At 40.2% G+C, this 11,730-nt stretch overlaps 1 protein-coding gene across 3 annotated transcripts in view; it reads left to right on the forward strand.

Moving 5' to 3' along the window:
* IFNAR2 (interferon alpha and beta receptor subunit 2) overlaps positions 1-11,358 on the forward strand; it is a 32,750-nt gene extending 21,392 nt beyond the window's left edge. For 2 of the 3 annotated variants that reach the window (XM_059921457.1, XM_059921456.1), the window contains 2 exons: positions 5,635-5,765; positions 9,934-11,358. In XM_059921457.1, the coding sequence (XP_059777440.1) occupies positions 5,635-5,765; positions 9,934-10,638 (836 nt within the window). In that variant the 3' untranslated portion in view covers positions 10,639-11,358. The remainder of the gene's footprint in view (positions 1-5,634; positions 5,766-9,933) is intronic. The other variant, XM_059921458.1, reaches the window with a different exon arrangement.
* Positions 11,359-11,730: the final 372 nt, after the last annotated feature.

An 11,730-nucleotide genomic window follows, 5' to 3' on the forward strand; every position in this document is an offset into this window, starting at 1 on the left:
TTCCTTTTTAACATCAGAAATCCTCCTGAAGTGGAAATGCTTTTATTTCAGGGAGTCAGGATCAAGTTCAGTTCTGTGTGCCCTTAGCCCAGCCATTATTCAAGCCAAGAGCTGGAGGAGGCTGGGTTGCTGAAACAACTGCCTGCAGAGGTATCAAAGGGTAGAATGATGGATGTGGTAAGGTTCATATATGTGGCCTGGCTCTCAGGAAGGTTGGCTGTAGCTCATAGATGAAAGAGAAACTTGCCAGTGTGGATGAGATAGTCACTGCTGAATGCTGAAAGCCCTTCTGTGGCCAAGGCATCAGAACAGTACACAGCATGCTCCCCGAACCTTCCTTCGAATGGAGGAATTTGCAGGGAGAACAATCCATCAGCCTTAGGAACATCCACTGCTGATTATTTTCTCGGGAAGTCACTAGGTCTCCAAAATGTTTTGCCAAAAGTGAAAAACTCCCCCGCAAAGAAGCCTTTCTGAATTTCCCAACCCCAGTGAGAGTTTCTTTAATGCTCTGATCTACCAGAGTAAAAATAAAATAAGATGAGATTTATAAGGAAGTGACTGTAAGTGCTATGGCTTACTTGTGTATGAAGTGAGTTTCACTAACCAGTGCCTGGCATATCAAGGTGCCTGGTGTTTGCTATAACTCCAGGCAGTGTGATTTTGTTCTCCAGTATTCCTCAGAATCAAATGATACACAGGCTAATTTTAAAGGAATGATACACAGGCCAATTTTATTTCATGACTTTAGCTTAAATAATTTATATAATGTCAGTTAAATATGGGCAAACCTAAAACTGCATACAGATTCTTCATGCCTACAAAAATGTAAACCCCAAACAAATTAACATATCTGTGTTCTAACACCAATTCTCAACATCAACCAAGTGTCCAGAGGTTCGATTCATTTCTGATACTACAGGGAGTTAGCGCATGCCCCACAGGTTAAGGGGCTGAGTCCCACAAGACTGCCTTCACTACAGATGCCAGCAAGTCCTACAAGTCCTACAACTTGCCATACAAGTCCTAAGTCCCCAGGCTACCCACACTTCTGTCCAACCTGGCTACAAATTCAGAGGTTCCCAGATTTAATAATTCGCTAGAATGACTCATAGAACTCAGGAAAACACTATGCTTACTCTTACCATTTTATTATAGAAAATACAAATGAGCAGCCAGATGAAGAGGTACATAGTCTGGAAGGTTGCAAGTGCATGAGCTTCTGTTCTTGCAGAGTCGGGATACACCACCCTCCCTATACTTTGATATGTTCACCAACCAGAATTTCCCCAAGCCTCACTGTCCAGAGTTTTTATTGGGTTCATTACGTAGGCATGGTTAATTAAATCATCGACCATTGGTGATTAACTCAATCTCCAGCCCCTCTCCCCTCCCTAGAGGTCAGGGGTGGGACCAGAATTTCCAGAAGTTCAGCTCATTAACATAAACTCAGATATAGTGCCCAAAAGGCACTCCTATCACTGAGGAAATTCCAAGGGTTTTTGAAATTCTGTGCCAAGAACCAGGGACAAAGGCCAGATATTATTATTATTATTATTATTACTATACCATGATCTTATAAACAAACAGAACTGTGAAACCAATTGAATGAAGAAATTATTTCTCCTCTGCTCAGCAGAATACTTCTGTACTACAAATCTGTGGGGGGGCGGGGGGGGTTTCCCACACCAAACACTTCTTCCACATTAGCTCATTGTCATACAATTTAACTCAATTCTAACACCATCTGCTTGGAGAAAGCGTCAGATCCCACAAGTTAAGGGCTCAGTCCCACAAGACTGCCCCCCCCCCCCACTTAAACACAGTTGCAGGTTCACGTTGTCACGTGAACTCTGACCAACGAGCTATAAATTGGAGATTCCCACAATCCTCTCCTTGGCTTTGATAATTTGCTAGAATGGCTCACAGAACTCAGGAAAACAGTTTACTTACTAGATTCCTGTTTATTATAAAAGGTTGCAACTCAGGAATAGCCAGAAGGAAGAGATGCATAGGGCAAGGTTTGGAAGTTCTCCAAACCCCATCATTTAGGGTTTTTAAGGAGGCTTATGTAGACATGACAGATTAAATCCTTGGCCATTGGCAATTACTTCAACCTCCCGCTTCTCCCCTCCCCAGAGGTCAAGGGGTGGGGCTGAAAGTTCCAACTCTCTAAATCACAGGGTTGGTTCCCCTGGCAACCAGCGCCCATCCTCTGGGGCTTTCCAAAAATCACCTCCTTAATGTAAAGTGAGGTTGAGAGGGGCTTGTTATGAATAACAAAAAATGCTCCTTTCACTTTCTTTGCTCTAATCACTTAGGAAATTCTAAGGATTTCAGAACTGATGACAAAGACCAAATATGTACTTCTTATTATAAATCACAATATCACAGCAATAAAAAACTCAGTAATATGACATGACAGACAGTGGTTTGCTGAAACTCAGTCTGCACTTAGGTGAATCCAAGCCTGACTAAAGGCACTGCTTCTTTGGAAGTTGATATCCTTGTTCTGTGATGGTTCAGTGTCTCCCCTGACTTTTCTCTGTTTCACCCACTAAAAAAGAAATGGTCATGCAGCAGCATGCTGTCCCATCACTTCATGTTTCCTTGGTGTGAACACATCACCTTGCATATTGTCAACCTCCATTATTTTTATCATTACATGAGACAGTTAAAGTACAGGTGTGCCTCACTATCCAAATATTTCATGTCCCAATTCTTGTCTGAAACTTCAGGAACCAAGTAGGTTCATATAACGTGGCCCCTCTCACTATCCAAACTGGCCGTGTGAGCCACCCTCAACTAGCCAAACTCAGGGACCAGGTGGGGAATTCCTGAAGGATGACCTGGAACCAGAGTTAACTTACTGGGACTCAGTGGTGAACACTGGTATCTTAAGGCAGTATTGATATGGGGGAATTTAGTCCAGAGAGCTGGAGAAATGTCTCCCCTTTGTCAAACATTAAACTAATTGGTTGGCTTTTTTCAGTAAGGTCCTGAGGGAAAGCTGTGCTTATCCGTTTGACACCTTCCTGGTTGATTGTTCTGTCTTCTCATTTCTTTTAACTTCTATGTATGTCTAATGGAATAATGTAGAAAGGCTGATTTTTATGCTTTAAAAGATTTTACATCACAAAGAAACTAGAAGTGGCTAACAGAACTTATTCAAATCAATTTTGCATAGAGACTTTGATATTTTGGATACTAAAATGGGTTTATCCCAATTTTCTCTTTCTTTTTGAGTGAATATTTGTAACATATTTTTGTAGATAATAATTTATCCTAGATATACAAAATTGTGAGAATGGGTACCATTTTTTACCACTTAAATGATTTCTTTTAAATGAATAGATTGTACACTTTAAATGCCAAAAAAAAAAAAAAAAAAATTTTTTTTGGCCGTGCCACATACATGCACAGCTTGCGGGATCTCTGTTCCCCGACCAGAGATAGAACCTGTGTCCCCTGCAGTGGAAGCGCAGAGTTCCAACCACTGGACCACCAGGAGTTCCCCATTTGGCAAATATTTATCAGGGGTCTACTATGTGCCAGATTCTTTGCTAGATACTGGGGATACAGCAGTGAACAAAACAGATAAAAATTCCTGAGCTTATAGAGCTTATATTGGGAGACAGAGAAACAAGATTAAAAAATAAAATATATAGTGTGTTAAGTGATGGTAAGTACTATGGAGAAAAATTAAGCAGAAAGGGTGCAGGGAGGGGGGCAATTTCAGGTAGAGGGTGGTAGGTCTCTTTTAAATAGGGTGGTGTCTTGTTTACATTCCCTAGAAGCGGAGCCAAAACCAAAATTCTAGTTCAAGTGACTCACTGGGGCAGGAGGAGGGGTGGACACATGGGTCAGAATTCTATGACATCATTGCTTCTCCAAAGAAATCACTTTGGTTCACAGAATCCTCTTCAGGAATGTAAGCTCTATATGTGTAAGAATTTTGTATTATAAAGGTGTGCCTTTATGGCTAGATCTGATTCTAGAACTGCCATTGATATGACATGCCTTCATTCATTCTTCTTTTTTTTTATTGGAATATAGTTGATTTACAATGTTGTGTTAGTTTCAGGTGTACAGCAAGGTGAATCAGTTATACATATCCACATATCCACCCTGTTTTAGATTCTTTTCCAATATAGGTCATTACAGAGTATTGAGTAGAGTTCACTGTGCTATACAGTAGGTCCTCATTAGTTATCTATTTTATATACAGTAGTGTGTATATGTCAATCCCAATCTCCCAGTTTGCTCCCCCCCCTTTCCCTCCAGTAACCATGAGTTTCTTTCTTACATCTGTGACTCTGTTTCTGTTTTGTAAATAAGTTCATTTGTACCATTTTTTTAGATTCTACATATAAGCATATGGTATTTGTCTTTCTCTCCCTGACTTACTTCACTCAGTATGACAATCTCTAGATCCATCCATGTTGCTGCAAATGGCATTATTTTGTTCTTTTTTTTGGTTGAGTAATATCCCATTGTATGTATGTACCACATCTTCTTTATCCATTCGTCTGTTGATGGACATTTAGGTTGCTTCCATGTCCTGGCTATTGTAAATAGTGCTGCAATGGACATTGGGTGCATGTGTCTTTTCTAATCATGGTTTTCTCTGGATATATGCCCAGGAGTGGGCTTGCTGGATCATATGGTAACTCTGTTTTTAGTTTTGTAAGGAACCACCATAGTGTTCTCCATAATGGTCTTACCAATTTACATTCCCATCAACAGTAAATGAGGGTTCCCTTTTCTCCACACCCTCTCCAGCATGTATTGTTTGTAGGTTTTTTGAAGATGACCCATTCATTCTTGATGGGAATGAAAGGGGTTTGTGAATCTTCTGCCATCTGAGGGAGCAGACCTTCACTGAGTTTCTTTCTGTTCATTCTTTAACCTTCTGAAAGACTTTAAAAATATATGAGCCATCTTTACTTTTTCCTCTCCTGTATTTGTTTTGCCTGAGGCTGTGGCTATAGGATTAATATTAATAAAAGTCTTTCTGGAAATTTAAGAGAGCCTTAGTTATGTAACTATTGATTTCTTCTCAGTCCAGTTGGACTTATGGAAGAAAGCTATTTTCATTCAGAAAATTGAAATTTTCCAAAAGTAATTTTGACAAGAAACTAAAGGAGAACTCATAACAGGACAAAGCAAGTTCTTGGCTCCTGGCATGGCCAAAGTCCAGCTTCAGAGTGATGCAGTTGTTTTCTTCAGACAAACTCCCCTTTTCCACTCCTCCCTGCCTGTCGTGCATGCTAACTGTACCTATTGAGCATTGGAGACCTGACTAGTGTGACTCAGAAAGTTTTTGTTTTTTTTAAATTTTGATAATTTACACTTGAATGGTCACATGTGGCTAGTGGCTACCATATTGGACAGTGCAGTTATAGAGCATAATTATCAACTGGAAGAAATTTTACTTTTAAAAACTGAATTTTTATCATTTTTTTAAAATGTGTACTTGGATTACTTTCCATTCTTTGGTATTTAACAATAGTTTTTCCAACTTTTGCCCCCTTGATAAACCCCTCCACCGCCAGATCAATGTGCATTTAATCCCAACCGCAATTGTTCATTGGATTTATTTTGAAATAAAGCCATTTAATTTTTCATCAACAGAGTCATCAGAATCTGCCACAATAGGAGGAATAATTACTCTGTTTTTAATAGCTGCTGTCATCATAAGCACTGTAATGATGCTGAAACAGATCGGTTACATATGCTTAAGAAATGATTTACCCAAAGTTTTGGTACGTATTTTTTTTTTTAATTCCTGTCTTTATTTTTCATTTTAACTTAAGAATTTTTATTATACGCTTAAATATTTTCACAGAAGAAAACCCCATTGTCTCAGAACATCAAGGTGTTTTATCACTCTGGGTTCTTTTCCATCCCTATAAACCTCTATTTTGAATTTTCTGCTTTCTTTTTATACTTTGTCCACATATGATTTTCAATAATCACATAGTTTTCCATTGTTATTAATGTCTTCTTTTTCCCTTAATCATTTCTCAACTGTAGGGCATTTGGATTGATTTCTTTTCCTTTCATGTCTGTCTTTGGCCATTATGAATAATGCAACGAACATTTTTATACAGGTTGTCTTTTTAGTTTGGATTACTTCCATGGAATAGATACACAAAGTGAATTTATCTTATATAAAAATATAAAGAATTATTTTATAATGCTAGTGTCAACATAGAGATGGACACCTTTCTCCAAAGCTCTGCTGGCATTAATTAATCATTTTTTCTACTTTTGTTCATTTATCGTAGTATAACTGTCCCCCAGAGTTGCTCTTATTTGTGTTCATTGTTAGTGAAACCAGCCATTTTGTCTTCATATTTTCTCTCTGCTACCTGAGGCATATTCTTCCTGCTCAGAGCCTTTAGCACTCAGCCAAGTCTGGGTATTGATCTTACATATTTCTAAAGCCTCCTCATGTGTTTTGACTCAAGCACTTTGCCCATCATTTTTCATTTTCCCTATCGTGTCACTTTCCTTCTACATTAGAAAATAATCAGAAATATCTTATTTTTCTATGTTTGAACTCATTCACCTTCTTCTTCTAATTTTTTTAACAGCCACAAATAAATATCCCTCCACAGGTGATAAAAGTGTAGTCTTTTTATTTTTTAATTCTTTTGTTTCTTTAAAATTTTTTTAATTGAAGTATAGTTTATTTACAATGTGTTAGTTTCAAGTGTACAGAAAGTGATTCAAGTGTACAGGAAGAATATATATATATTCTTTTTCAGATTCTTTTCCATTATAGGTTATTACAAGATATTGAATATAGTTCCCTGTGCTATACAGTAGGTCCTTGTTGTTTACCTACTTTATACATAGTAGTATGTTTATGTTAATCCCAAATTCCTAATTTATCTCTTCCCACCCCTGTCCCTTTTCCCTTTTGGTAAACATAAGTTTGTTTTCTATGTCTATGAATCTATTTCTGTTTTGTAAATAAGTTCATTTGTATCATTTTTTTTAGATTCCACAAGTAAGTGATAGCATATGATATTTGTCTTTCTCTCTGACTTTCTTCACTTAATATGATAAACTCTAGGTCCATTCAAGTTTTTGCAAATGGCATTATTTCATTCTTTGTTATGGATGATGTACTCTTCTTTTTCTTGTTCTTATTTGTTCAGGTTGGGTTGGGGGAGGGATTGTTTGGGGGGAGGGGTGCTTTTGGAGTTTTTAATTACCATTAGTGTTTGAACCTAGATGGCATTTGGTTGTAGCTTATGAGAAGTAAATTGCTCTGTGTTGGATTTCATCCACACTATGATCCCTGTATTGCAAGAATGGTTGGTTTTTATCTATCAGTGTAACTTTTATCTTTGTGTCTTTAACAATGTATATTTTGAATCTTTTATGTTAGTGTTCAGTTGCAAGTTTATTCTCAGCCTTCACTCCAACTCTTCTGTTGGCCATGTACTGCTTTGGCCTTGAGGTCTTAGGCAAATCCCACTCCAATTCATATTTCTCATGCAGCCTTGAGATATAAAGGCCCCTAGCACCACACCCATCACCTCCTAGGTAATCTTCTGCCTGAATTACCTAAACTCATTACTAACCCTCCTCCCAGGTCTCCCTGGGGCTCTTCCCATCCTTAAAATGCACCCAAATTATATGCCAATTATATTTATACCTGTTATTGTGCTAACCCCAAGTAATGACAGGAGGTATTGTTATCTTGTGTCTGCCTGGTATTTCTCCATTAAAAATTGTTACTCTGTGTTTAAGTAAAAACTCTAGGAATAGTAAAACAGAACACCCTAGGTCTAGTATGTTTGTGTATGTATGTTTAATCAAGAACAGATATTAAAAATTTTAAACAATGTCTTTTCTCTCTCTCCCATCCCCCTCCCCTCCCCCTCCTTCTCCTCTTTTGCATTTAACAAATAGGTGTTGTGTATTTACTGTGTGTCCACATGTTATAGGTGCTGGGGATCTAGATGTGAATAAAGCAAACAAAAAATGTGCCCTTATGGAGCTTAAAGTCTGAAAAATGGGGGAAGAGACAATGATAATTTATAGATGATATGACTGGCTAAGTAAGAAATTCAGCATCTGGAGACGAATTATTAGGACTAATAAGTTTAGCAATGTGTTACACACAAAATAATCAATATAAAAATGCTTGCGTTTTTATACACTAGCAACAATCACTTAGAAAACAAATATATTTTTATATAAGTTGCTTTTCAACATCCAAGAAATTAAGTACACAAATCATAGCAAAAAGCTCTGTGAATTTTCACAAACTCAATGTACCCACATAACTCACACCCAGGTCAAGAAAGAAAACATGACCACCTCCCCAGAAGTCTCTCCTACCTATTAGTCACTGCCCACATCCAGGATAACCACTTTCCTGATTACTAATAGCATAGATTAGTTTTACCTGGTTTTGAACTTGGAATCATACAGTTAAATGGAATAATGTGATTTAAATGAAAACATACCGTTTTTATAATACCATTACAATGGTAATAAAAATATTTTAAAAACAAGGAAGATATCTAACAGAAGATGTCACAAGCCCATTGTGGAGAAAATTATCTAACCTTATTGAAAAGCATTAACAAAGATCTAGTCAAATGGAGATCCCAGAGACAGACCCACATATGTGGAATCATGACTAATGACAAGTAGGAATTGCAGTGGGGAAAGGATTGACAGGTCAATAATTGTTATCTATATGGGGGGAAATGAAATTGGATCCCTACCTCACACCATACACAAACATCCATTTCAGGCTTATTAAAGACTGTAATGTGAAAGGCAAAACTGTTAAAAGTTTTAGAAGGCAATAAAGGAGATTCTTACTTTGGGGCAAGGAAGATTCAGCAGAAACCATGAAGAAAGAAAAGTGAAACATCTTCTTACAGTAAAGTTGAGAACTTCTTTCCATCAAATGTTATCATAAAGAGAGTAAAATGTTAAACCAGAGACTGGGGGAAATTACATATAGCATAAATAATCAACAAATAATTGGCATCTAGATTATAGATTGTATAAAGAGCCCCTATAAATCAATAAGAAAAATGATGAACAACCCAATGGAACAATTCATCCCAAGGCTAGGTCTGGATAGAGTCAGGGAAAAGTAGGCTTGTCAAATTGGGCAGCCTGAGCAAGAGAACAGAGAGGAGGAGGATGTCAATGATGATTCCAGGTCTGTGAAAGGAATCTCGTGACCACCCTCCTCAGCGTGACCCCATTGTAGCCAGTCTCCTTAGCCCACCTCACCTTCTGTGTCCTGGAGGTGCTGGATCAGAGCAAGCTGCAGTCTCCCTGCTCTTCTCACCTCTGACCCTTTAGGGGTCACCTGCCTCTTTAAGGTCCTGCAGTCCAGAGGGCTTTGACCCCAGTGGAAATGGGCTCCCTTGAATCTCTCCTTACTCACAGTTCCTTGACACCCTTAAGAATGTCAGCAGTCCAGGGCTGAAATCTATCCAGACTAAATGGATAGATTCCCCTGACAAGCAAGAAGCAGCGAGGAAACAGCAGCAGGAAGGAGCGGCCCAGTCTCTGCTGCAGGCAGCCTCCTGGTTTGAAACCCAGCCTCCACCACTTAGTATTCCTGAAGCTTGTGAAACTTGGGCAAGTTTCTTAACCTCTCTGCCTCATTTTCTCACCTGTAAAGTGGGGATAAGAATAGTAAGCCTACCTCATAGAGCGGTTGTGAGGGTAAAATGAATTATAACGTGTAGATGACTAGAAGCAGTGCCCTGCAAATAGCAAACACTATGTAACCATTAGCCATTATTGCCGTTGTTGTCGTCATCGTCCTCATTACCACCTTCCCCATCACTGTGTAGTTAACCTCATTAAGTTTTATTATGTCAGAAAGTAAAGAACAAACACTCAGAATTGATACCCTCTGTTGTTTTTTTTTTTTTAAAGAATTTTTATAAATTGTCAGTCTGCGTATTTCCCGAGCTGCCTCCGTTGGAAAAAGTGGCTACCATGGAGGTCATTCACATCAACAGAAAGAAGAAAGTGTGGAATTATAATTATGATGATGAAAGTGACAGCGATAATGAAGCAGCCCCCCGAATAAGCGCAGGTGGTTACACCACGCACGGACTAACGGGCAGGCTGTGTCCCGCCTCTGTGTCCTCGGCCACCTTGGAGGACTGCAGTGACCTGGCTACTGAGGAGTGTGACCTGCCCGAGCCCAAGGCTGGTGCTGAGGCCCCGATGACACCAGGGCCCAGCCCCTGGCAGTCGGAATGCACAAGTAGGGGCTACCAGGGGAGAGGGAACCTGCTGCAGGACCACTTTTCCGAGGAGGACAGCAGCTCCACGGAGGGGTCTGGGGACAGAATTGTCTTCAATGTGGATTTGAACTCTGTGTGCGTGAGGGCCCTTGAGGACAACGACGACTCAGAAGTCACTCCAGTGTTACCATCTCGTCCAGAAGAGACAGTCATGCTAGAGGACCCCGACGAGACAGAATCGGACCTTCTGGTGGCCAGTGGAGAAGGGACACAGCTGCCCTTCCCCGGCCCCTCTGCGGAGTGCCCGTGGCCTGAAGATACTCCTTCTGATAAAAGTGACACTTCCGAGTCGGATGTTGACATGGGGGATGGTTATGTAACGAGATGAATGAATCAAGAAATATTTAATTGGACACCTGCTACCTCCGGTGCTGTCCCTCCCAGCACCCCCACTTGCTCCTTTGGGGTCTCCAAGTGTTCTCCGAGGGAAGGATTAGGAGATTGGTGACATCATCTGTGCAAATTCCCAGTCTGGGGGAAGGGGAGGTGGGAAACAGTATTCTGGTATCATTCAGTGCGTTGTTTACCTGTTCAAAGTGATTTGCTTTGAAGGGAAAAGGCCCTGTCCATTCCCTTTACTCTCATGGGTGTCTAATGTTTCTGTATCATGTTTCCCAGAGTAAAGAGCAGGGTTTATGGCAGGAGCAGTCAGCATTGTTTTCCACAGGCTCCAGGAAAGCAGCAGAAAAAGAGAAGGGAGGCTGGGCTGCGGGAGAGAAAGCAGCACACACCAGGAAACAGAAGCACACGCTTCGGGTTGGGTTAGAAGTAGGGAAGGTCCAGCCAAGTCTTGGGCACCTCCCAGATGATATTCTGTCGCCTACACTCTTGAAAATTCAACTCTCAGCCCCTTGCACAACCCTCCTCAATCTGAGTGAGGAAGACAGACACACCATAAATAACTCTAGTGCGGGGCGGGTGACTAATACAGAAACATTTGCGTAAGGGAGAGGGATAGAATATCTGTGTCATATTTTAAGATTTAATTTTGTACAATGGTTGGAGGTTGGTAAAAAAGAAAACACGCTTTTTAATATAAACTTGGGAATGTCTTCAGAGTTGTTTCTTATTAGACAGGATATATATGCAGCGGATGTGTGGTTCTGCTGGCATCTCTAGGTTGCACAAAACTCCCTCCAACTCTGTGCAGTGGCCTCTGGGGGCCAAAGGCACATTCTCCCTCCCTGCGTTCAAGTTCACGTGAGGTGTTCTAGCGACAGGCGTCAGGCAGTGTCTTACACCCCCTGGTACTTACCCTGCTCTGGGTTTTCCAACCTCACCACTGCAAAGCTGAAAAAGAGGAAATTAGGCCTTTCTCAGCAGTGTTGTGAGAGAAACGATTATTGCCAAAGAAATGACTTGGCTTTGTGTTGTTGCTTATCCCAGGGGGGAGGGGGGAGTTACGGTAAAGAAGACCCTC

Source organism: Balaenoptera ricei, chromosome 4 (genome assembly GCF_028023285.1).
Source record: "Balaenoptera ricei isolate mBalRic1 chromosome 4, mBalRic1.hap2, whole genome shotgun sequence".
Taxonomy (NCBI): Eukaryota; Metazoa; Chordata; class Mammalia; order Artiodactyla; family Balaenopteridae; genus Balaenoptera; species Balaenoptera ricei.